At 45.7% G+C, this 27178-nt stretch overlaps 1 protein-coding gene across 5 annotated transcripts in view; it reads right to left on the reverse strand.

Moving 5' to 3' along the window:
• Nucleotides 1-27178, reverse strand: part of ACAN (aggrecan) — an 80696-nt gene that overhangs the window by 32115 nt on the left and 21403 nt on the right. For 2 of the 5 annotated variants that reach the window (XM_083586118.1, XM_083586122.1), the window contains exons 2-7: nucleotides 8404-8480; nucleotides 6906-7292; nucleotides 5113-5287; nucleotides 3556-3683; nucleotides 2214-2507; nucleotides 460-942 (exon numbers count right to left, since the gene is read on the reverse strand). In XM_083586118.1, the coding sequence (XP_083442244.1) occupies nucleotides 460-942; nucleotides 2214-2507; nucleotides 3556-3683; nucleotides 5113-5287; nucleotides 6906-7292; nucleotides 8404-8473 (1537 nt within the window). In that variant the 5' untranslated portion in view covers nucleotides 8474-8480. Of the gene's footprint in view, nucleotides 1-459; nucleotides 943-2213; nucleotides 2508-3555; nucleotides 3684-5112; nucleotides 5288-6905; nucleotides 7293-8403; nucleotides 8481-17322; nucleotides 17712-27178 lie in introns of those variants that run through there. The other 3 variants (XM_083586119.1, XM_083586121.1, XM_083586120.1) reach the window with 3 other exon arrangements.

Here is a 27178-nt window from a genome sequence, read left to right on the forward strand (position 1 = left end):
CAACATGTGCCCCCAAATTCATACATTAGGGGAAAGTATGCATAATAGTGTGTGTCTCAGTGAAATCCATATACAAAATCTGCATTAGATTAGGGGCAATTGCATGCAAAAAACATGTGCATTCAGAAAAATGCAACTAAAATGCTGACAATTTTTCATGAGGTCATTTTTTTTGAAGGTTTCCTAGCTGATGGAGAAATCTGGAGAAGTGAAGACCGGATTGGAAAAATGGGAAACTGGAATTGCCAGACTTGTCCATTTCTAGGTGTGATCGGGTCCCTCTTGTGGGTTTCAGGTTGGCCACAGTGAGAACAGGATGCTGGACTAGATGGGACATTGCCGGATCCAGCAGGCTCTTCTTACATTCTTATGTGATTTGTTGTGGACCACTCTGGGCTACTGAATCAGGTGGATTTTGTTACCCTGCATTTGCATATAGCACTAGGCATTGCCACATACCTGTGGGAGAAATGGGTTGCCCAGGAATGAGGCCAATATCAGGAGCAGCTGTACCCGGCACAATTTGATCTTCCCCGGTAAATGGCAAGGTGGATTCTAGTCCTGGCGTGACGGTAGCCCACAAGCTGTCTTCCACCGAGCTCACCTCCAGGGTATCAGTGGTGGGAAGAGCATCTAGGAGCGAGAAGGTGGCGTTTTCTAGACCCTCCCAGATCCCCACATCTGTCCTGTTCTCTGCCTCTTCAACGAAGCTAGTAACAAAGAGATCTGGTGTTGCTGTGAAGCCTTCGTCCACCTCCGAGGCGGTAAAGTCTATTGGCTCCAAGGTGGCAATGCTGCCTCGGGCCTCCTCCTCGGTGGCGTTGAGTGCGAATTCCAGCTCAACATCTGTCTCAGTGACTGTCTGGATGGTGAAGCCACTGCCCAGTTCATCAATTATCTCGCCGGTGAAGTTCTCATGGATGATTGTGTCCAAGTCGCGACCTAGGGTGGAAGAGTGAGGATTCATGGAATATGAATGCAATGGATGAATACAAAGCATTGCCAGGCTAAAACCTTAGGTCCCCCAAAGTCCTGAAACAATGCTACATCAGGGGGCTTTATAGGAAATTTACACGGTGGACAGATCTAACTCAGTATTGTCCACACTGACTAGCAGTGGCTCTCCATGAGTGTCAGGCTTCAGTGAATTCTGATCCTCTCCTGCTCACACCAGACAGCCAAGGAAGTAGACAAGGAAGCTCTTACCGAGTCTTTATTCAGTATTCACAGTGAGAGGCTCATTTATGCTGCCTCTTAGATTAATGGCGCTGCTCCAGCTGAGCTCCTCCTCCCTCCCTTCCTAGTAACAGCACTTCCCCTTATGGTGGCCACTAGGGGCTAATTGTCTTTGAGTTCTTTGCTCTTCCACTTTCAATGCACGCTGGGTTTTGGGAGAAGGGGGGTCAGGAATACTTTCCAGTGATAACGTGTCAGCTGGCTGCTCTGTCTCTGTCTCCCCCTTCTGTTCTCCCAACACCTCCCAACTCTTCTGTTCACCTGTCTCTGAGCTGTGACCTTCCTCAAACCACTGCTGTAAATCAATACGGGACCGCCTACGGGACCACCTCTCCTGGTATGCCCCATGGAGGACCTTAAGGTCCACAAATGACAATATTTGGGAGGTCCCAAGTTGCAAGGTGGTTAGTTTGGTCTCAACTAGGGCCAGGGCCTTTTCAGTACTGGCCCCGACTTGGTGGAATGCTCTGTCACAAGAGACTAGGGCCCTGCGGGACTTGACATCTTTCCGCGGGGCCTGCAAGACAGAGCTGTTCCGCCTGGCCTTTGGTTTGGACTCAGTCTGACCCTTATGTTTCCCTCCCCTTATGGTTTTGATCTATGGGCTACTTTTAAAATGAGGCTGCATTTTAAATTGCATTTTAACCTGCATTTTAAATTGTCCCCCCTTCTGTTTTTACTGTAATTTTACTGGTGTTAGCCAGTATTACTGCCTTCCTCTTCTCTAAAAGGTTCAAGGGGAGGGCAGGCGGCCTCCACCATTCCTCCTCAGTCCCGTTCCCCTCAGCCCAGTCCCTGACAATGGGTGTCTCTCCCAGTCCCATCACCTCTTCCACCCAGTATAGGTGCAAGGTCTGATGGTCACAGGAGGTTAGATAACCCACTGACTGCTACTGGAGATTGGCCCATGACTCTCATGCTTCTGTACTCTTGCATCTAGGAAAGTACAAAGAAATAACTTGGGACCCAGCACTTACCAGCGTAGCAGATGGCATCATAGCGGGAATGGGGGTGAGGATACCCTGTCTGGTTGACGTGGAGGTACACGGTGCGCACCCCGACCAGGCCGCCACCACAAGTGGGGCGTGCCTTGTTGATGGGATACCGGACGCTGCGGTCTGCCAGCCAGCCAGCGCTGCAGACATCCATCCCATCCTTCCAGGCCAAGTACAGTTCTCCCGTCGTTGCCAAACGAGCGCCAAGGCGGTGGCATTTCTCTGCAGCTTCTGGGAAGCTGAATTTCTCCGGGGAGGTGGCGTAGAAGACTTTCCCTGCAATCACACATAGCAATTTTTATTTATTACAATTGATTTATTAATTGCCCTCTAAACCACTGTCTCAAGGCAATTTACACACAAGATAGTTAAAAGCACAAAAACAACAAGACCCCAAACCCTAACAATTGGACAGTCATGGTCAAGACCGCTTTAACTAGCTGGGAAAGCCTATTGGGACAAAAATGTCTTCAACTGTTTCTGGAAAGTGGAGATAGTGGGCACCTGTCGTGTCTCGACAGGATTGCTATTCCACAAAACAGGGACAGCCACACTAACGGCCCTGATCTGAGTTACTGTGGCTTCTGAAATCTTTGGAATTTGCAGGAGAAGCTATCCCACAAACTTCAGTAATCTAAAGTAGTTAAACCAAGGATTAGCCGAAGGTTTGCATCTTTTCCTTTTTACACAGTGATCTTGGCTTTTTCTTAGATAGTTCACAGGGTCAAGGGGTCAAACAGAACGGAGGTGAGGAGATTCAAAATGGCAAGCATGTAATGAATAGGAAAGATAGTCTGCAGATACTGGATGAAAGCCAAGGAGATTTATATAGTTAGAGATGCCACTAAAATGTAATTTGAACTGGCTGATGTGAGACTAAACCAAGCAAGACTCAACTCAGCTGATGCCTGGGGAACGGGGTCCAACCCTACAATCTGCAAGGCCAGCCAGTTCCCTTGGGGAGTTTAATCCTCCCCCTCCCCTGCAGCTACCTTTACCTGCCTGACACCGGGCATCACATATGACATCAGATGTGGGGCAGGTAGTCATGGCTTGGAGAAAATGGCTTTGTGGTCTAAATGGGGAGGCGTGACAGGTGAAGTTTGTTCCAAGGGCTGGAGGTTCACCATCACTGGGGCAGATAAGATTGCACGTATATTTTATTCAAAATGATATCCTTGAGCACTTGGAGAAGCTAACTCGTGAATGTAAAGTCAGCCAGGGCTCTGCTGCACCACAAGAGGGCCACAGACCACCAACTGTCATGAACACCTTGAGGTGGCAAATGGAGTGTATAAGTGTTAAATAAGTAAGAAACAATTACCTTCCATTTCTTCTGCATAACAATACACATCGTACGTCTCATCTGTCTCACGAACACCGTATGTTCTTACTCCAGGAAACTCATCCTTGTCACCATAACAACCTTCCCGGGGATGGTGCATTGGGTACCTGATTCAGTGAGAGATTCAGTGAGAAGAAGAAGACTGTGTTGCCTGGGGGTGGGGTGGAGAAATACTGTTTACTGTGTGGTGCTGGGATGGAGGTAGTATCTTGAAGAGCAAAGGGAACCTAAGCAGAATTTGGATATACACCTATGCATGTATGAAGAGCCTAGCAGCTGGATCAAAAGCCCATCTAGTCCAGCATCCTCACAGATGCTCATGGGAAGCCTGGAAGCAGAACCTGAATGCAACAGCAGCTGTCCCCACTTGATATACTACCGCCAGCAGTAGAGGTAGAACATAGGCATCAGGGTAAGTAGCCAAGCCATAGACAGTGCTGACTTCATAGATTTGTCTAATCTTCCTCTAAAGCCATCCAAATTGGTAGCCATCATTGCACCCTGTGGGAGCAGTTTCCATAGTTCGACTGTGTTGCATGAAGAAGTAAATTATATTATCTATGCTGAATCCCCAGGATGTAAAAGTATGAGATAGGGGGGAGAAAACCACCTCCCTATTCACTTCCCCTATGCCATGCATGATCTTAGACACTTCCATAGCGTACCCACTCAATTGCCTTTTCTCTAAACAAAAAACCTCCAAATGTTGCAACCGTTTCGCATAGGGAGTTGCTCCAGCCCCTCGATCATTTTGGTTACTGTTTTCTGAACCTGCTACAGCTCTACAACTTCCTTGTGGAGGTGAGGATGGCCAGAAGTGTACACGGTATTCCAAGTGTGGTTACAACATAGAGTTGTGTAACGGCATTGTGATATTGGCTGTTTAATTTCCAGTCCCTAACATGGACTTCTCCATCTTCGCAGCTGCCACACACTTGGTCAATATCTTCACTGAGTCATCCACTACAACCCCCAGGTTTTGTTCCTGGTCAGTCATCACCACTCCAAACCTCTTTAGCATCTATATGAAATTTGAGAGAGAAGGCCAATGTGCATCCCTTGATCTGATGGGGGGGGGGATGTTCCATTAACCTGGGAAGTTGTAGAAGCAAAGTGATGAAAATTGGGGTGACATTCCCACATGCAGTTCTTCCTTGCCGTTTTCAGGGGGGAATTATGAGGGAAAAGGAGCACGCATGTGCAGAAAAGATGGAAGAATAGCGACGTCCAGTGACGTTAGTTGTGATGTCCGCTGGTGTGAATGAAATCTGATATAACATGAGGGTATATGGGTCAAAAAGCTACAGTTCCATAACCCAACAGGTACTGCAGTACAAAAAGAGCAGGAAAATCAACAATATACCCAATGCCATGTTGCAGAATACAGCTGCAAGAAGCAAAAACCGGTGTGGAACAGCCCCTAGTCACATTGACCTCTGACCCTTTTCTGATTCCTTGTCCATGATAACCTGAATTTCCCCCAATGACCAATTTCTCCCCTGTGGTTTGTTCATATAATTCCCTGCCAGCACTCACCTGACTGTCTGATCAGCCAACCATCCAGCATCACACTGGTCAAAGCCATCGTCATAGGCAGCCTGAAGCTGTTCTGGAGTTGCAATGACAGCACTGTTCTGGATGCAGGCCTGCTTGGCCTTCTCAAAGTCCAAAGTGTACCGGGTGGAGATGGCTCTGTAATGGAACACGATGCCTGGAAAACACATTCACCAACATACACACATGCATCAGTAAATAACCCAAACCAGTTGAGTTTAAAATATAAGTGAGGCAGAGGGCAGCGACTTAGGATATTCAGGAACTGGAGTGATACTGCAGAGAATCTAGCGTTGCCTGTGTGCTTGCTTCTGGGTCCCTGCAGGTCTGAAACACATAAACTTCCCTTTTGAGGCCCACGGGCCCTCCTTCAAACTGGAGAAAGTGTTGCGGGCACCGCACACAAACACACACGCTGCAACCAAGCACACACCGCAACTTATTCTCATTGGATACAACACAATGTTTCTTTCAAGTCAAATTTCAGGACGGGCAGGGGAAAGGTACCATGGTGGTGACCATGGTGGTGACATTAAATGGGTAAGTCCATTTGATCAGTCTATTTGCCCCCCCCCACCTTTAACACCAATTGATAGGTGGAGCAGGATTACTACCATGGCAAGCACAGAATGCAGTTAAACGTGTTGCCCCATGTCTGTCAAGATGCTGTCAGCGGCTCCTGGACACTGGAACCAGAACCACGACTGAGCGAGCCAGTTGCGCCAGACCATACAGCCCCATCACAGCCAGCATCCTTGGAACACGAGCCAGAACCTGAACCCCGGACCAGGGAACACCCCAGGCCGCAACGCACACGTAGGCCGCCGGCGTACCTTGAGGACTATGAATGCGACCTCCCGGGCAGGACTGGAACTTAGAGGGGAGGGGTGTTATGTACTGAGTTGAATAGGATCCAAACTGCAGCAGTCTGATTGGTCCTAGAACAATAGGATCCAAAAGGCAGCAGTCTGATTGGTCCTAGAACAATAGGATTCAGAATGCAGCAGTCTGATTGGTCCTAGAACAATGCAGCAGTATGATTGGTTGGCAGGAACCACCCAATCATGCTCCAGATAGAAGTGAATCCACAACCTGATTGGCTTACAGTAGAATTCCGGAATTAGCCAATCATGTGCAGCCCATTGTGTAAATAATGTATATAAAGCAGATACCTTGAGGGGACTTTCATTCATTCCTCCTCACCACTATTAGCTGAATAAAGAGCATGAAATCACTTTGCGACTCTGAGTATATTTCACCTACTTTTAAGGCTCTCCGGGTTCTGGGGTATGGAGGGCCTGGAAAGCTTTCTAATGACAATGTTTCAGCCGGGTGTTGCTCTCCCATGATTTCTCAACTTCCCCCTTCATCAGCCTCTGAGCTGCGACCTCCCTCAACCCCCTGTTGTAAATCTATACTGTCTTCCTCTTCTTCCTCCCTGGTAAGGGTCAGGATGGGGAGGAGGTCTCCACCATTCCTCTTCTGTCCAGTCTCCGACAATGTCATGGGCCTGTCAAAATCCCCCCACTCTTGCAATTAGAAGCAAACTTCCATGGTTGCCAACTTCTCTTGCATCTAATAGCCTTTGGTGATGGTGGGCCGCGCCAAACTCACTGCCTCCTGGTAAGCTGCAGAAATGCCAGTAGTGGAAGGTGCGGTAAGCCCTGCTAGCTTGCCCTGGCAACCACTCCTTGTGTGAAGTGCATGGCCATCTGGAGAACCCAACTCAAAAAGCTCAGCCATAGCGGCAGCAACAGGAAAAGATGCAACCTTACCTTTTACCTTCACCTCTACGGTGTCCTGGCTATCCTCAATGCCATGTATCACCTCGCAGCGATAGATCCCGGTATCGTTGGAGCGAAGTGCCTTGATTTCCAGCGTGGCATCAGTGGGTATGGCTGGGTAATTGGGCAAAGAGACCACCTCCTGGTATGCAGTGTTGATTCTCACGTGCCCATCCATGGCCACCAGCAAAACAACCTCTTTGCCGCCTGAAAGCTTGCTCCATTTGATCCGCGGAGTCAGAGGCGGGGTGAACGGAGACGTGGTGACGTGTTCCAATGTGTCAATGTAGTAACAAGGGATGGTCAGGGTGTTTCCCAGGGGAATGCGCAGGGGGGAGCGTAAAGGTATGCTCACACTCAGTGTGGCACCATGATCTGCTGGTTCCAAGAAGATGAGGAGGTGAGAGAGGGAGAAATCAGCAGGATTCGCCCATTGCTAGACATGGTGGTTATCGGTGGCATGCGGTGAAATCTTTCATAGGGGCATTGTTAGGGCTAGAGGCACCAGCTTACAAAGGCGATGGGGACCCCGACATCATGCGTGCGACATCATAATGTCCTGATGTTGCACGCATGAACATCGCACCTCCCTAAGTCGGGCAGAAACTTCCGGGCTTTGGGAAGGGGGCGCCAGGCCTTGGACAGGATACTAGAGTCCTGCTGCCTCATTCCAAAAACTGGGAGGCTTTGGGAAGATGGTGGGAGGGCCTGGACTCAGTCGGAGCATCGCGTCTCCCAAGGCCGGCTTAAGCATATCCGGTGCCATGGTGCAAAGATCCCTCTGACGCCCACCCTCATTTCCCAGAGTTGTCAACCTTTTCCCAAGCCTCTGCAGGGATTGCTCTCTTCCCGTGGGGGCTTGGGAAGGAAGCTGCATGCCCGCCAGCCATATAGTTGGCGGGGCGCAGCTTCCATCCGAAGCCTCTGCGGGGATCACTCTCCTCCCACGAAGGCTTGGGAGGCAAGTTGCACGCCCTCCAGCCATATGGCTGACAGGGCGCAGCTGGCAGACATGCAGGAGGGAAAGGGGAGGCCACTGGCAAAGCTGTGCAGCTCCCCCACTCACTGGGGTACCCCTGAGAGTCTGGCACCCTGGCGCAACGCGCCAGTAAACCCAATGGGAAAGACGGCTGTGGCGCCTCCCTCTCTAAGCCAGGTAGAAGCTTCCCAGGCTTTGGGAAGGAGGTGCTAAGCTTTAATATTCTAACCCACCGGGAACATGTAAGGGACTAGCCTAGTGCCCCATGTCCATAGACCTCACACCACTGGTAGCTAGATTCTGCCTCCATGTTTGGAAGCAGTAATGCTTCTGAATACTAGGGGAAGGGAGAGTGCTCTTGTTCTTGGGTCCTGTTTGTGGGTTTGCCACATGCAACTGGCTGGCCACTATGAGAACAGGATACTGTTCACAGGAAGGGGCTTGAGGCCTAACACTATCCACACACAAAACTTCATATATTTTAAGGATGGCTCTGGAGGTCTCACATACCTAAAACTTCCACAGCGACAGCTGCAGTGATGATTCGCAAACACACAAAGGCTAGTAGAAAAGTGGTCATTGTTTTCCTGAAAGAAGCACAAAGACAAAAGAGCTGTGTTAGAGAGAAATGGACAGCACCATCTTTTGTGGAATGAAGGTGGCAAGAAGTGAGAGTAGCTCCTGTATTTGCAAGAGGTGTGGGGCAAGCATTGGTTTAACTAGGGGCGATCTTCTGGAAATGACAATGGGGGAGAAGAACCTTCACTGAGTGATATATTGTTAATTAGTAATGTTAGTTAGGTTGTATCCAGTGTTGTTGTTGTTTCTACCTTTCCTCCAAGGAGCTCAAGGTGGCAAACTTGGTTCACCCCCTCTCCATTTTATTCCTGTGTAGCAGGTTAGGCTGAGAGACAGTGACTGGTCCAAGGCCACCCATTGTACTTTATGGCTGAGTGAGGAAGAACCCTGATCTGCAAGGTCCTATACCGATACACTAACCGCTATACCATGCTAGCCTACTCAGAGTAATCCCATTGAAATGAACGCATGTGAATAACTAAGGTCCATTAATTTCAGTGGCTGTACTCCAACTAGAACTTAGCTGGATACAATCTATCATGATGATGTAAAAAAACCATCCTGGAACCAATTCTGGTGAAGGTGCAGCATATAGAAAGACATAACAAACTAGAGAGAAAGTGGTGGCCAACACATGAAAATAGTGGATGAGATTCAGATTCAGATTCTGCAAAGTGGCCTTCTTTTTCTAGGCACCTGGTTGGCTACTGTGGAAACAGGATTGGCCTTGGGCCTGATCCAACAGGCTCTTATTCTGTTCCTATGCTCTTAGTGCCTATCACTTTCATTGGGTGATCCGCCTAGTATTATGAAACAAGGAGAAAAATTGTGAGTCCATTCTCTCTATACTAATCGAAAAACAAACCAAAACACCCCTCTATTGTGGCCTCTTAGTCATCTATTTTTCTGCATCTGAGCACCATAAGGACATAAGAAAAATCCTGCAGGACCAGACCAAAAGCCCATCAATTCCTGCATTGTGTTTTGTGCAGTGCCTCTAGGATGACTGCAAGCAGACTGTGAGTCCAATAGACTCCCCCCTCTTGTATTCCCAAGCAACTGGCATTTATATTATCATTCTTTCTGGAATCCTTCTAAGCAAGCAGCCATCATCACCCCTTGCAAAATTGGGTGCTGGTAGTCAGGAATGCAGACCATTTTCTACACAACATGACATACTGCTCTCTCTCTTTCCTCTATTCAGGTAGGCAAGATGCATTATCAGAGTTAAAAAACATATTCTAGATGGGAAAACCACTTAAAGAGGGTGGAAAGCAGGGCTGGAGAAGGGTGTGGTCTGATAAGAGGGGGTGTGGCTGGGGAAGAGGGTGTCCTGGGAATAGTCCCAAGGGCCACACTGAAAGGTGTGGAGGGGCACATTTGGCTCCTGAGTCTGAGGTGCCCCGCCTCTTACTGTAAGTAAATAAATATGGCATAAAAATGGACATTGGTTTATCAAACTTGGACCAACCGCCAATCAGTTTCATTTTGTGACCCCTCAACCACACCATGGGCCAGAACAGAGATCTGATGCTTGGGAAGTCCTGCCCAACAGGGCTCGAACATAACGGAGGAAATGTGGAGGAGCTCTGGTTCATTTGGGTCCCGTGATTTGGTGCACACTTCTGTGAACAAATCCCTGATTGTTTTCACAAGATGCCTTCCTAGAACTGAGAGTTTTTCTGTTCAAAATCCAGCTTGCTTCAGGAAATGGGAGGGGAGAGATTTTAGGCAGGGGAGGAACTCATTTTACATCTCTCTCTCTCCCCCCCCCTTCTTAAATAAGGCAAACGCTGGAACCCAAATACAGAAATAAATATACTTCTGTGACTTTTTGTGTGTGTGTTTTCTCAGCTGTAGCAAAAATAAGAAATTTATTCCATTCTGACCGGCTTCCAAACCACCCCAAGACTGAAACTCCTTTATACATTTAGCTACTTGGGATGGTGCTCTTCTCCTCTCCCGTCCTTATTATTTTTTGTTTTAATTGCCACAATTCCTTGGTCATCAAATTAACTGAAACAAAATAACATGCTCTTCAACATTTCTCCACTGAAAATAGGGACGTCCCATTCCATAATGATAATTTTACTATTCATCCTACTGGGTTGCCCCAGCCACTCTAGGCAGCTTCCAACATATATAAAAACATTGTAAAACATTAAACATTTAAAAACCCCTTCTTATATAGGATTGCCTTCAGACAGCTCAAGCATCAGATAACTCCTTACCCTCCAATGAAATAGGGACATCCTTAGGAAAAGTGGGACATCCCGGGATCAAATCAGAAACTGGGATGGCTTCTCTAAATCAGGGACATCCCTGAAAATAGGGACACTTGGAGGGTCTGAAAAAAGGATATGTTTGGACCAGCCTGTTTCCCAAGTTATATTCTAAGAAGGAGGAGCTGGCAGAATTATTTATGTCAGCCCCATTAGGCAGAGGTATGTGTGCATTGAAGGGCAAAACCAGGTTATTAGCTGAACGCACGGATGCACTGAAGGTGTCTGAGTTTTATACAAACGAATGCAAAGGGATTTCCGTCCAAGTAAATGTGCACCTTATATTGGAAAGAACAGCCAGATTTTGGAAAATCTGAAAGCCCCATAAAGAGAACAGGTCTTCACTGGTGCACCTCGTGTCTGCTGTAATGGGAGCTAGCGTTTCACTCTTGAAAGAAAACATAGCTTAGAGCTGTCATCTTCAAGCACCCAGGACCCAGCCTATAAATCGATTTTCTGAATAGGCCTATCTTTCTCCATTTCTCTCTGGATCATCAATTGCCCAAAGAGGACAGGACAGGAGGACTTTGTGAGCCAAAGCACATTGTGTGCGTGTGTGTCTAATTAATTCACTTTTGTTTTGAACCAAAAGCAGCCAGCAGTGCCTTAATACAGCGTCACACTTCTGATCCACATTGTTCCTTGTGCTGGTTTCCTGCTAGAAAAATCACCCCCACCAGAGCTACTGTTTGCCCCCAAAGGTGCAGTAAACTGTGATTACTTTCAGTAAGCTGCAATTAATGTTAACAAGCTGTTTAGGCCTATTACCCAGCTGTTTTTGTGCAAAGGATCCCTTGTCCTCATTTCCACCCAGTCATTCACCTTCTCTCCTTCTGTTTTTCTTTCTTTCTTTCTTAAACACAACAGTCCTGGCATCACCATGTGATATGCTTTGGCATCTACCAGGACCCCATTACTCCAGAAGGGCTCTTAGGCAGCCAAGCACATTTCCAGGACCTCCTTTAATTTTTTTCTGGCACTAAGTCTGGTAGCTTCCTATCATGAGGCAGAGTGAGGCAGCTGCTTCAGGCGGCAAATTCTGAGGGGGGGGAGTGGCTAGAAAGGTGTGCCATGTGGTCTGCCCTGCAGCCCCTAAGCTAGCTTGCCACCATAACAGCTGGCACACCAATGAGGTGACATGAGGCAAACCAGCTTGGATGGTATGCGCCTACCTCTCCACTGGAGCATGTGCCTGGATCTGCATGGGGAAGCATTGGTGGCATGTCTTGCCTCAGGTGCCCAAAAGTCTTGGGCTGGCCCTGGCTACCATGTTAATTCCTCTAGCACCTGTGATGTGGTGCTGCTTTGAGACAGTACTGGAACTTAAATGGCAGCTGCCTGGAGCCAATCAGCAGTGGGTGGTGCCCTTTGGGACCGGTAGGGCGGAAGGCAGGGAGACCAACAGCAGGTGGTGCGAGAGCCAATGACAGGCAGAGTCAACCCATTCTCCTCTGTCTTGTGTTCTCCAATGGCGGCACTAAGGTAACGAGGAGGAAGCTGATAGGCTGTGCTCTCCCCTGGCTGCTTGTAAGTAAGAAGGCAGGCAGGTGAGGACTGGCTGAGGGAAGCTGGGGGTTTGTGGGGCAGTGCCCCATTTGTCTTAATGGAGCAGCCTCTACTGCAACCAGATTAGCAACACCAACACCACCACCACCACCAGGTAACTTTGTCAATGGGTGAAGGAAGCAGCTGCCTCTGAGGCAACTATACAAATGGAGCCAAAAGATGGAAGCTGGTCCTAAAAGCTAGAGAGCACAGTAGGAAGAAGATGGTGGTTATTTATGTATGCGACTACTGCGGCCCATGTTTTGTTAGCCCTCAAATGGAAAACGAGCAAGGTCCCAACTAAAGAAGAATGGCAGCTGAAGTTGACAGAATATGCACAGCTTGCGGACTTAACATATAGAATAAGGGAACAAGAAGAACATACGTTTAGAGAAGATTGGAAAATATTTATTGGATATATGGGAAAGAATGGTGTACGCTGGCAGCATTAAGATAAATTCAGCAGTGTAAATAAGCTTTGATGGATGCAATAATGGAATGCTGAATTGTATAATTTCTGTAAAATATGCAGGGATTTATGATATGCAAAATGAACCATGGAAAGAGAAGAAGGGAAGTCATTGATATCTTAAGGATGTAAAAATGAGTATCTTAAATTGGAAAACAGAAAATTTAATAAAATATATATACGAAAGAAAAGATGATAGTGTGATTCAGCAAAGGTCAGCTTGCAACCCACTGGCCAGAAGCATTACTGTTTCCGGCCCTCGAGGCAGAGCATAGCCACTATGGCTGGTAGCCATTGATAGTCTTATCCTCCATGACTTCTTTTTAAGCCATCCAGTTTGGTGGCTATCACTGCCTTTTGTGGCAGCAATTTCTACAGCTTAACTACGCACTGCTTTCTTTTATCAGTTGTGAATTTTCCAACATTCAGCTTCACTGATAGTCAGTGAGCAGGTGTGCCAACTCTAGGGGGTGGAGTTGTCTTCCAAACTCTCAATAATTGTTTGAAGGGGGCTCAGCCCTCCCAATATTGAGGGGCCCCAGTGCAATGTCGCAGAAGGCTGCACCAGCCTGGGGAGCATTCGGAGATGTTTGTGACATTGTGTGAAGTGTGCAGGACGTAAAGTATTATTATTATTATTATTATTATTATTATTATTATTATTATTATTATTAGTAACCCGCCCATCTGGGCCTCCCCAGCCACTCTGGGCGGCTTCCAACAAAGATTAGAAATACATTAAAATGTCACACATTAAAAACTTCCCTGAACAGGGCTGCCTTCAGATGTCTTCTAAATGTCAGGTAGTTGTTTATCTCTTTGACATCTGATGGGAGGGCATTCCACATATGCATGATGCCTCCCCCCATCTTAGGGGCAACACAGTGTCACTGTGCATGAGTGCTAGTGTTATGAGAGAGGGTAGTGCGTTTGGGCCACACTAACCTCCCCACGCTGACCTCCTGCTCTCCCTTTGGTAGGCAAAATTGACCCAGCTGCCAGGAAGTTGGTCCAGTGGCTCCACCTCCCCTTCTGAGACACTTCTCTTTTGGAAGAGACCAAATTGCAGCCAGGCAGAAGGCACATTTGCTACTGGCCTCATTTGCAGTGGCAGCAAAAAAGAAAAAGAAAAACACCTTTGAGTTCTTGTCACTGTTAATGGTGAGCCTCACACTTGAGAAACTGTTGGAGAATTTCTCCTCTCTCTAGAGCCGTGGTTCCCAACATGGGGCACATGCCCCACAGGGGGGCAATTAGATTTTTAAGGGGGGCAATTCGAGAATGAGTTATTAACAATTGTTAATGGCCTTTTAGGCTTCCTCCATGTGAATAGGAGTCCACTTTTTGAATAATAAGAATTACAGTGGTACCTCGGGTTACATACACTTCAGGTTACAGATGCTTCAGGTTACAGACTCCGCTAACCCAGAAATATTACCTCAGGTTAAGAACTTTGTTTCAGGATAAGAACAGAAATCGCGCGCCAGTGGCCCGGCGGCAGCAGGAGGCCCCATTAGCTAAAGTGGTGCTTCAGGTTAAGAACAGTTTCAGGTTAAGAACAGACCTCCAGAACAAATTAAGTTCTTAACCCAAGGTACCACTGTACCATCAGGATTTTAGAGATGCTTAGGTGGGGCATGGCCCAAAAAAGTTGGGAACCACTGCTCTAGAGAGATTGAATGAAATGGTTCACCCTTTCTAATTTCTCAGACTACGAATAGAGTGAAGAGAGTTTTGAGAGGCCATTTGCACACAGTGCTAGTCTCAACAAGAACCTGATCAACCGCTGTGGTGGAAACTCCTCAGACCCAGACATTTTGCTTGGAACAGCTTTCCCTTTTGGGCACATGGAAAAAGAAAATATATCCTCTTGGCGCTCGCCATACAAGAGGGTCTGCTTTTTCTCTCGCTGAGAGCCATGTTTATACAGCAGGATGCAGTGGTCAAGCTTTTCCTGGACTGTACCATTTCAGGTTGCAGGTATGTGTGTGGGCAGATCCACACCACATATTTAAAGCACATGACTTCCCCCAGTGAATCCTGGGAACTGTAGTTTAAGGGTACTGAGAACGGAAAGCCATGTGCTTCCAATGTGCAATGGGTGTGCTTTAAATGTTTGGAGTGGGGCTTGCCTGTGTGTGGGTCACATATCTGTGTGCAAAAACCCTCTCCCTCAGAAAACGAGCATATAAAGGAGAGAATTCCCCTGCATGGCTCATACAATTTTACGGGTGCTGGGAGTTGTTAGGAGATCTCCTGGTCCCTTCAGAGACCTACCATTTCTCAGAGTTCCCTGGGAAGAGGGATTAATTGTTAAGCCACTCTGATAAATATAGCTCTGTGAGGGTAGTAGGTGGTATCCTCTCAGCAGCCTTAACAAACTATACTTCCCATGATTCTTTGGGGGAAGCCATACCCATTTAAAGTGGTATGATACTGCCTTAAATATACAGTGCAGATGTGGTCTAATGTAAGCTCAGGGTTTTATGACTGGAAGGCCCCATGTTTGTTTGTTTTCTTAAAAGGCAGATGTGGAGAACCTTGACCATGATTGGTCCTGTGGCATGGAAGGAAGAAGTTAGATCCTAACAGAAGGCAAACATTCAAAACAGGGTCCCTGTAGATGCATTTTAAAAAAAAGAAAACAAAACAAGTCCACCTCATGCCAACTATACAGCTTCTTTTCTTCTTTGCATCTGGCAAGGATAGCAATTAGGAAAGCTTGTGTTGGGTTACACTTAGGGTTGCCGACAATTCACACACTCACACCCAGGAATGGCTCCTGTGCCTTTAACCAGTGATGAGGAAACTGTGGTCCTCCAGCTGTTGCTTGGCATGGCCCATAGTCAGGGATGATGGGAGTTGTGGTCCAACAACACTGGAAGTTCCCCAACCCTGCTAAACAGGCAGAAATTCAGTAGGTGAAGTTTTATTACCACCATAGGTGCAGTGATAGGAAAAGTTTCCACCTGCTCAATTTCTCCTTGCAGAGCAACTATTGAATATTCTAGAGTGCTGTCCAATATGAAAATGAGATTAGAAAGGGGAAGCCTAGCTTTGGTATGTTCCTCCTTTCTCCTCAGTGCCCCCTGTGCTCAGTTATTCCAGGGAAAATACACCACAGTAATAACATCATTAATACCTTAGCTTTTATACACTACTTGAGAGCAGGGATGAGGAACTGCTGCCCTCCAGATGTGGATGGACTACAACTCCCATCAGCCTTGACTGGTGGCTCTGCTGGCTGCTGGGTATTGAGTCCACCAACATCTGGAAGGTGACAGGCCCCTACACCCCTGCTTCAGAGGGATCAGAGCACTTCAGACACATTACTGCAGTCCTCACTATGACCCTGTGAAGTGAGTACAGATGTGGGTTATATTATAGTGCAGATGAGGACTGGAGGCTGGCTGTATCTACATAGTAAGTTCACGGCAGAGACCCAAGATTCAAAAGAGAGGCTTCCCAAGTCGGAGTGCAAGACTCTTTCAATGCAAGCTGACACCTGCCTACTCAGAAGTAAGCCCTGCTGAGTTCGATAGGATTCGCTCCCAGGCAGTGCTTTTTTCTGGGGGTACACAGGGGTACGCATACGCCTAAACATTTTGTGAATCTAAGTTTGGCCTCATTGAGGGGCAGTATTTCAATATGAGTAGGAAAATGAGAGTACCCCTAAAAAATTTTTTAGAAAACCAAGCACTGCTCCCAGGTAAATGAGTAAAAGTACTGCAGGCTCAGCTACTGTGTTATGCTAGCTTCAACAAGACCTTTATCTCAACAGGGAGATTTCCTCAAGTAACTGAAGGAGTTTGCTTACACCATTAAAGCAATTAGTACTCTGAGGAGCTCTTGATCTGCTATAAACAATGTCAAGGAGACAGGTTTTCAGCCCAGGGGGGTTTCTCTTTCTACTATAATATTCATGACAGCCAACACATCTCTCTCTCTCTCCCCCTCTGTCTCTGACAACACACACACACATTTTAAATACCCCAATGTCCATCAAAAGTTCTCTCACACAAGGGATCATGCTTCCTTTTATAATATTAGGCTCAAGTGCAGCTGCTGAAAACTCAAGGATCTTTCCTCTCCTTTAAATATTTTCATGAGTGTGCCATTCAGTTTAAAAAAATGAATAAACAAATAAGAAGGAAAGCAACACTGTATGGCCTGTTGCCTTAAAACCAGCTCAAGAAATTATTTCCCCATCAAGTGGATACCAGCGGTGCTTGCTGTTAAGGTAGAATTTGGGGTCAAGAGGTCCAAGGCCCTGCTCAGGAGAATGAGATCAGCAGGGCTGGTTTACCACATTTTGAAGTAAACAAACTAATACAAATTTCTGGAGGCAAACCATCCATAAGACCCATAAACCTAGAGTCTAAAACTACCTAACTGGTGGGTTTCTAAGGTGACCCAGCAAGGTGAATTAGCACAGTAAGGGTTAACCCAAACCCTATCTTCATTATTTGCTTCCTTCCTCCTCCCATTTTTGACTCCAGGTTTATTATGCCATTCCCAGAAACGTACAAAACCAAATGGCAGCTGGTTGGTTACCTGGAACTAGAAGTCAGCAGGTTTGAATCTCCATTAAGTCTCCAGGGCTAGCTGCTTCAGACTAGAGGTTAGCAGGGTCCTTTAAGAAAAGAGGAGAGAGAAGGTAGGGTCCTTTCAAGGCAGCAAGCAGGCAGGGCAATCTGGACGTATGGTTCTATGGAAGCATCTGCCTTAGCTTTCCTTGGTTGCCGGAAAAAGGAATGTACGCAGATGCAGAGAGACAAAACACAACGTTCTGTGTTATTGAAGGCCATTATGGTGCTCAGCGGTAAGACGCGAGACCAAGCAGAGTTAACCAGTGCTGTGGGTGACATAGCTGGCAGCCAACACATCCCTCTAGGCTTGACGCAGGAGAGGAAATAAGCTTTTTGCTTCATCTGCTGAATCTGTGTGCATGTCATAATGATGCTCTTCTACCAACCAAGAAACAATATCATGGCACTGGAAGAAGGTAATGCTTGTCTCCTGTGGTAAAGGGCAGCTTTGTGATGGGGTGGTTTGGTACATAGATTCTGGAAAAGTAGCCCCTATGGCCTGATCTTTATTCCCACCCCATCTTCTACACAGCAGCTGCTCTTTAATACATAGACAAAAACAAACCCAGACACTCGAAATGTGACTGTGGCTTTTCACATATCATCGCTTACGCAGCATCACCAAAACAGAGGAAGATTGTAATTTGGATTGTAGCACCAGGGTGTTCTGTTGTGTGTCGGCTCCTAAGAGGGCCCCGAGTGGCATGAAATTTACAGCTGCTAATGTGTATGTCTAGGTGCAAATTTAGAAATAATTTTCAGTAATTTACACAGAGATATAATCAGTCTCAGCTTGCAGTTTCAGATGCTGAGGCTTCTGATAGCAATATTGCAGGGTGGGGTGAGGGAAACAAATATTGTTTTTCTAATATATCTGTAGCCAGAAGAACAAGCACTCTCACAGTTCCATCACAGGACAAATTATCGCAGAGTAAATGAACAGACTGCTTAGCAGGCAGGCAACAGCTTTCGGCAATGCGTGACAGGTTGCGTATTTGTAGTAGGATATTCCACACTCATCCTTGGTATGCAAAGAGGGGAGTAACAAGAAGGCAAAGTATCCCTATCCCATCATTGGTGGGTGTGCATTTGGAGCATTTTCATCCCTCAAAATGCTGCTGCAACTGATGACCATTTGTTTAACTGCGCCACCAGGCTTCCTCAGTAGTCTGTTCCTCTGTTGATCTGATTGGCCCTGAGCATGAAGTTCAAGAAGCATTTTTGGAAAGCTTCTTTGGGATATGGAGAAGTTTAAAAGAATACAGGGCCAGGGATATACACTGGCAGAGGAAGAGGAGTGCGGGGGAGCGCACCGCTCCCAGCAGCGCGATCCCGGTGGGGTGCCATCGTAGCTGCTCCCCCACCCGTGCTGGGCGCCACGCCACACCCCCAGGACACACGCCAGTCCTGCCCCCTCCTGCTCTCCACCCCCCAGTGCCTGAGCATGAAGCTCCACCACTGAGGATACGATGATGGCCATTCAAACAAAAATACTCCACAAGGACCTTGAATATGTCACAGGGCCTCTACTCTGTAGCTCACTATGCATGAACTTTAATCCAGTACTGGGGAGATCATCTCTCCAAACTCTGGCATAAAGCCGATGTACAATGCTACCTCAGAATGAGCCAGGTTATAAATAAGCTGCTTGTCCAAGATTGTATAAAGATTTCTCCAGCTCTTCTATCCAAGAACTTTGAAATAACTAAGATCCATTCATGCAGTGGTGGTGGTATCAAACACCCATTACTATTTCTGCAGCGGAGTCCCTACTGAAGTGTCTAGGATATGCCAGTATTACCCAATCAGCAGGAACTGGGAGCTTTTTAGGCACTGTATGCTCCAAAGCAAACACTCTGGGACACTGAAAACACAAGATGCTTCAGTTTCAAGGGTATGATATGCAATGGGACTTCATGGAGAACACAACTAAAGTCACTCCAAAAGAAGCTATGAGAGCACTCCAAACCATTTCCTCATGTATGTGCACGGAAAATATTAGATCTAGCTAAAAGGCGACACCTGGAGATCTGGATTGACCATTGCTAAATATCCCTAATTATTGTTGTTGCATAATTGTAAGTTTATTGTAGAAGGTTGTATAATCTTAACAAGGTTGTGGCTGTGACTATCATGAAGGACCCTGCACTTCCGAATTTGCCACTGTGCCACTGCTGGCAACACCAGGGATTGAATCTGAAACCTTCATCATGGCAAAGTATGGAGAGCTCTTCACAAATAGATGATCCTATGAAACTAGTTTGTTCCAACTCAATGCAGGAACTGAGGAAGAAGAACAGGCAGCCTCACATGAATTGTCGATTTTGGAGGGGCTATTTACTGAGACCTTTTGCGAACGCTGTAGTAGATACTGGCGGACACACTTTGGTGACTCCTGAGCTAAGCAGCCGTTTAAATGGGAAGTGTTCCATCGTTGGCAACCATCCTGCAAACAAAAAAAAGCAGGGGAAGAGAAAGAAAGGAGAACCCGCAGAGATGGGCTGAACGCTGGCAAAGCGAGCCCGTATCCAAGTCCTCCTGCCTCTGAGTCTCGGCAGCACAATCACCCCAAGATACATGGGCAACGTCCAAATAGCGCCAAGAGAGAATCAGCTAAGAAAACAAACCCTTCTGCAGATGCCAAATGCAAAGGCTGCAGTTTGGGCGGAGAGCCAAATGGGTTTTTAAACAGCTTTCTAATCAAGCAGCTTGCCTAGTTAGGACATGGCAGGTTTTAACACTCAGAGAGCTGGGACAGCACTGCAGTTGAAATTGAGACCCAGTAAGTGGCTGGTTCAGGAGGAGGAGGTGTCAGCAGCAGGAGAGGTGGCAGGGTTTAGTGAGCAGGAAGAGGCTGTGGCAGAGAACAGTTCAGACTCCGAGGCTGAGGCAGAGGCTGGAGGGGAGGGTGGCCAAGAGGCAGAGTAGAGACAGGATGCTGAAGAATCCAGGGAGTCTCCCCCTCCTGCCATGACCAGTTCCCCTCCCCCTGGTCCCCTAAAACTCACAGAGAAATGAAACAGGCAGAGCAGTGGGGGGTTGTGCACAGACACAACCTCAGAAAGTGTGGTGGGGAAGACCCTGGAGAGGAAGAGTCCTAGGGCACTGGGAAAGTGGGGACTTTCAGTCCTCGCAACTGCTTCCTTGGGGAAGACCTCCTAGAAATAGTTGCTGAGACCACTAGGACTGAGCTGTGGTTTGTTTCCTTGAATAAAGAGCTAACTTCACTGGCCTCGGATGATTTATTGTTCTTGTCACTGTCCTATGCCTGACTCCAACCCTGACAATTTATATGTGTAGAAAAATTACTATCATTTAAATAGAATAAATCTTACCAGAGCAGGGAAGGTGGTCGTGCCCAGGTGTTATGTGTCCCTACCTGCTCAGTCTGCTGCTCATGCTGCTCAGGTGTTGCTAAAGGGCAGCTTCAAGGTTCCATCTTGGGACTTAGCTACATTTGTCCATTATATCGTTATAACTGCATTATAAACATGCAAACCAGATGCTGCTGTGGAGCAGTAATCCATCGTCCAATGGGATTTTCCATTAAGAGCTTTTATAGCATTATTTTCTATAGCGTTTTTTTTATCTGTATAGATCCAGCCTTAATCCAAGGAAAGATCCACACAATACATTTTAAAGCACACCTAACACATTTATGAAACATGCAACTTTCCCCAAAGAATCCTGGGAACTATAGTTTGGGAATTTCAGGCCTGTGAGGAGGTAACTGCAGTTCCCAGGATCCTTTGGGGGAAGTCATATATGTTGAATATATGGCGTGGTTCTGCGCTAAAACACATTTGAACTTCAGAAGGTGCTTTCAAATAGTGGGCTGTCCTCTATAAAGTAAGATTCAAGGTCACCCTATGCAACACACACTACAGGAGGGATTTATCCCCAACGGTGGCTCTCATGAGTATTGCCATAGTTGTTACTATGAGACTTAGCACAGTTCCCTAAAGTTATAAGGAGGAGACAGTTGGGCTTCCCCTTGGAATGAATGGCAAATGGCATCCAATGGGAGCTGCAGAGGTACCTTGGAAATCGAATGGAATCTGTTCTGGAAGTCTGTTCAACTTCCCAAAAGTTTGACTTCCAAGGCGCGGCTTCCGATTGGCTGCAGGAGCATCCTGCAGCCAATCAGAAGCCACGGAAGCCACGCTGGACATTCAGCTTCCGAAAATCATTCAAAAACTGGAACAATAACAATACTTCCGGTCCCGTCCCCACCGGTTTTTTATCATTTGGGAGCCGAAACGTTCAGGTTTACAGGAATTTGGCTTCCGAGGTTCCAGTGTATTGAAACAAACGAACTTCTTCCTAATCAGCAATGAGGAAAAAGGCATTTTAATTCCAAGGAATGACTTAACAGGATGAATGAAACGTTTAACCGTGGCCATGGCTGGAGTGCATTACTGGAGTCAACGAAGGGGTATAATTTCCTCCCCTTGTGCATTCCTAGTTTCTGACTGCAGAGCCTTTGTCCAGGAACCAAGAAAATCTGATTGTGTGGACTGTTTCTTAAGAACTAAGCAGCATTGAAGAAAGGAACACTTTTTTTTGTTTGCTCTTGAATTCAAGGGCGGGTGATCCTGTGGAAGGGACCCATTTGTTCTGGAGACTTCACTTAGGAACATAGGAAGATGTATTGTGCTGAGTCAAACCATTGGTCCATCTTGCTCTGCAGTGAATGGCAGCGGTTCTCCAGAATTTCAGGCAGGGGTCTCTTCCATCCCTACCTGGGACCTTCTGCATGCAAAGCATATGCTCTACCACTGAGCTATGGCTCTTCCCACTGAATAGCTTTGGGCTGTGTGCCTCCCATCTCCACCATAAGCAAAGCATCACTTATAGAGGGAGTGTGAACTTTTATTCTTATATCACAACACATCTCTCTTTTTCATCTTCAAAATCCCTTTTAAAACCCCCAGCTTTCATTCCCTGGAAGTAAGGTGCCCAGAGGGTACGTTTCCAGTTTGCCGCATCAGTCATTCAGGTACATTACCCCATTTGAGATGAAAACATCTAGGACTGGACTTCTCCAAGGTACAACTCTGGGTATCCCTGAGATCATTAATATATACCTCTAATTGGGGATGAAGAGAAATTCCATTCCATTCACACCTAAAGGCTAATCTACCTAAATCAAACTTCCTGAAGTAATACACGAACCAAAAACGCAACCGTACTTTGAAATTTGCACTTCTCTGAATTTTGCAATACAATTCCCCAGCCAAGGCATGTGGACAGGAGTGCATATACTGAGGTTAAGTGTCCATGAAAATGGAAATGTTACTGAAAACAACATACAAAAATGCACCACATTAGGGAAAATTGCTTGCAAAAATACACATTGCTTATTTATAAAAATATGTATATACTGCTGCATCATAAAATACATATCCCGGTGGTTTACAACAGTATAAAAATATTGGAGAAAATTGCACTAAAATGCTTTTAATGTTTCATGAGGGATTTTTTTAAAAAAGGGAATTTGCAGACTGTTATGGAAATGTGGAGAACTGAATTTAAGACTGGAATCATGGGAAACCAAAACTGACTGATTCACACATCCCTACCTCTAATTCAGTCCTGCACTTGGAGCATCAAGCCAAATACCAGACCCTCCAAGTGCCCCTATTTTCCAGGGATGTCCCTGATTTAGAGAAGCTATCCCAATTTCTGATTTGATCCCGGAACGTCTCACTTTTCCTTAGGATGTGCCTATTTTCACTGGAGAAATGTTGGGGGGTATGGAGTTATCTGACCCCCGAGCTGTCTGAAGGCAATCCTGCATTGGGAAGATTTTTAATGTTTAATGTTTTATTAGGTTTTTATATATGTTGGAAGCCACCAAGAGTGGCTGGGGCAACCCAGTAAGATGTGTGGGGTATAAATAGTAAAATTATCATTATGGAATGGGAAGTCCTGGTTTTCATCAGAGAAATGTTGGAGAGTTTGAAATGCAACCTCCATTTATGTATTGTGGGCTGCAAAGTGACAATCACTCCTCCTTCCCCACCCCATTTTGCAGTATCAGGCCTCTAAGCCTGGTAGACCTGTGTTCAAAGCTTGAAAAGTCAAAAACCATGCAAGGCTGCTCTAACTAATGCATTCAAGCAAGTGCGCTTAATCAAAATGGTGTCCTTTTCAGTCAGCTGATCCCATCAAAAAATAGCTACCTTTGGTTAAGTCTGTTACTCTCTTTTTGGGGGCAGAACTCCAAGTACAAAACAAATCTGCAAAATAAATCTTCCCTAATTTCCCTCTCTATTATCTACATGGTTTATTTCAACAGAGCCAAATTGTTCAAGCACAGCAAAGACAAAAGGACGAAGTGAGATAGTTTACAAGCGCTTGTTCTGGGTCAGGTATGAAGAGACCCATCTATCAGATACAACAAAGACTTTAGGGAAAGCCTTTCATTGCTGGCCTGACAGTGATTGAATTGCAAAAAAAAGAGAAGGGAGGAAGTTAAAGGAAAAGGAAAAGCACATCAGGAGCAACTGCTTTAAAGATTCCCTCAGTGTAGCTGGTACATTCAGTAAACTCACTTACAGCCTGATCTTATTTCATTTCATTTTAGGTTTTGCGTCCTGTTTTTACTTCCCAGAGGAAGCCCAGAAGGGTTAGCAACAACAAATAAGAAGTTAATAATAGCAAAATGACAATCCAGACAATGTGAAAAAGGAACAATAAAAAGTCTGCAATAGCTTATTGATAACATTTCAGTTCAATGCCAACTTTTAAGCAGAATTGATTTTAAAAAATAATAATAATTCCCAGCAGTGCAGGCATTTCAATGATCTCTCACACATTTAGCCATCAGATTACCCAGAAAGAGGTTTAAATTACCACATCATTCTTCTATGCATCTGCTATAAGTACCCTCCAGATGTTGATGGACTATAACTCCCATCAACAATGACCGGTGGTTATGCTGGCTGCAGCCGATGGAATTGGAGTTCAGCAACATCTGGAGGGGCAAAGTTTCCCCAGCCATGTGCTTCTGACTACTAAGGTAACATATTCATAAACTCCAGGCTCCTCCTTTGACAGCCACATTCACACCATACATTTAAAGTGTTACGATATGACTTTTGCTAAATAATAACATTTACAGCGTTGTTTAACAACCAATCTTTCCCAGGAAACTCCAAAACATTACAAAGTGAATCTTGATTTATTGTGATCCAGCTAGAGCAATCCAACTGGGCTAGGTGCTGTAGACAAATGGGACACGGTGAAAAACTTTTTTTTTTAATGTAAGCAACACATGCATACGTGGCTGAACCTCACTGATGCCACCCTAGAAGTTTTTCCATGAAAAAAGTAAAAAGCTCAATAAAAATAAATACATAAATAAATACATAAAGGACCTACCCACGTGATGCTGACACAAACCCATACACTAATAATAGGTGATAGAACAAAATATCAGTACCCCCATCTCTCTTTCCCCCCTCTCTTTCCCAACTGCAAGATGTCTATGACAAAAGTGTCTCTCACCAAATGTAAACAAACTGTGAAAAAGACTACGAATTGAAAGTGGAAACAATAGATGTACCTTTCCCTGTTGAGCTGTTTGTTTTGTAACACAATTTAAACAAACAAAAAAACAAACAAAACTAATTTTTAAAAGGAAAAAGGAAAATTCCAGTAGAGAGTGCTCATTTAACTGTCTCTCCCTCTCCCCTTTTTAAAAATTGAATGAGCACTCCTATAGTGGAATTGTAGCAAAGTGTCCAACTTGCAAACGAAGAAGTGCTGTGGGTGTCAGCACAAAATGGCTGCCATGGATAACCGAAAAAGGAGGTACTGGTGAGTACCACCACAAAAAAGCATGCGGTAAAGCCAATGGTGTACTGGTCACCTCAGATGACAGGGCTGACCCAAGTCATTTTGCTGCCTGATGCAAAGATGGAGCCTGCGTCCCAATTCCACAGAAGTCAGTTGGAAAGGCTGCTGAATCTTAACTATAACAATGGAAATATGACAGCATCCTCCAGCACACCTTAGGGCAGCAAGCTATTTTAAGAGCCTCTAAGGAGGCTGAACAGTGTGCACAGGTATCGGACTAGTCCATTTTTTTCATTTATTGCATTTATACACCTCCTTCACCAATTTGCTCCAGATGATGTGCGTGGCTCTCTCCCTACTCATTTTATCTCTGGAACAACCTGTGAGGTAAGTTAGGCTGAGAGACAGTGAATGGCCCAAGGTCACCCAATGAGCTTCATGGCCAAATGGGGGATTTGAACCCTGGTCTTCCAGGTCCTTGTCCAACACTCTAACCACGATACCACATTGGCTCTCAGTTTCTCATTTTTCAAATATTAATTTGTTGTTGTTGTTTAGTCGTTTAGACGTGTCCAACGCTTCGTGACCCCATGGACCAGAGCACGCCAGGCACTCCTGTCTTCCACTGCCTCCCACAGTTTGGTCAAACTCATGCTGGTAGCTTCGAGAATACTGTCCAACCATCTCGTCCTCTGTCGTCCCCTTCTCCTTGTGCCCTCCATCGTTCCCAACATCAGGGTCTTTTCCAGGGAGTCTTCTCTTCTCATGAGGTGGCCAAAGTATTGGAGCCTCAGCTTCAGGATCTGTCCTTCCAGTGAGCACTCAGGGCTGATTTCCTTCAGAATGGAGAGGTTTGATCAGTCCATGGGACTCTCAAGAGTCTCCTTTAGCACCATAACTCAAAAGCATCAATTCTTCGGTGATCAGCTTTCTTTATGGTCCAGCTCTCACTTCCATACATCACTACTGGGAAGAAGAAGCCGTCTTTGTGGAACTTTAGTGTTAATATCTTCTCATTTATACGGTTTCATAAGCAATATTGCTTGATTTACACATTCCTACAAAGCAATCTTCCCTAATGTGATGCATTTTTGAATATGCTTTTCTGTACACTGCAGAATGGAATTACAAAATTTGAAGAAATGCAAATCTTTTTTTAAAAAAACCCCCCACTGTGTTTTGGTTCACATATTCTTTCAGAAATTGTGAATTAGGGAGGTTTGCCTTCAAATGTGAAATGAATCAATTTTCTCCACCTCTTCCACACAGGATTGTCCTCCAAAACAGGGGAATGGTTGTTGGTGTTGCGGCTCATGAGGAACAGCCGGGGGGTGGGTATACCACTCCTGCCTCCCCCAGGCCCCAGCATCTACTGCCTGAGGTGATTCACTATACATTATTATTCACAATAATTAATGACATATTGATAATAATTAATTAATGATTTGACATATTAGTCACTGACTATGAGAAGTCTCTAAGCAATAACTCCAAATAACTCCAAAACAGTCCCAGGAGAAAACTTCAGCAGCAATGCTATTGCATCAAATAGTCCATCAGCCAACTAGTTATAATCCTTCAGATGTGTGGGAGAAAATACAGGTTTTAACCTGCCACTTGAGAGATGTTAATGTTGGCACCAGGCAGTCATCACTGGGGAGTGCATTCTGCAGTCAGGGAGCCACAAGCGAAAAGGTTCTTTCCTTGGTCACCAGCCTTTAGACCTCCCTCACAGGTTTCTCAACTGCTTTTAAATTTAGGCTAAGGGCTGCATGAAATAAGGCTGAAGACAGTGCCGGATTTACGTATAAGCTAAACAAGCTATAGCTTAGGGCCCCACTCTCTTGGGGGCCCCCAAAAAAATTTAAAGGAAAAAAACCCACCTGGCTGTACATTTCCAAAATATAAGATAAAAAACAAATAAAAGAAAACTTACATACAGCAACAGAGTTTTGTGTTGTGTAGGCTCCTATTTGTTAATGCAAATGGCTTTAGATACCTATTAGGTCCATAAATTA

The sequence above is a fragment of the Podarcis filfolensis genome, assembly GCF_964270895.1.
Source record: "Podarcis filfolensis genome assembly, chromosome: 14".
In the NCBI taxonomy this organism is placed as follows: Eukaryota; Metazoa; Chordata; class Lepidosauria; order Squamata; family Lacertidae; genus Podarcis; species Podarcis filfolensis.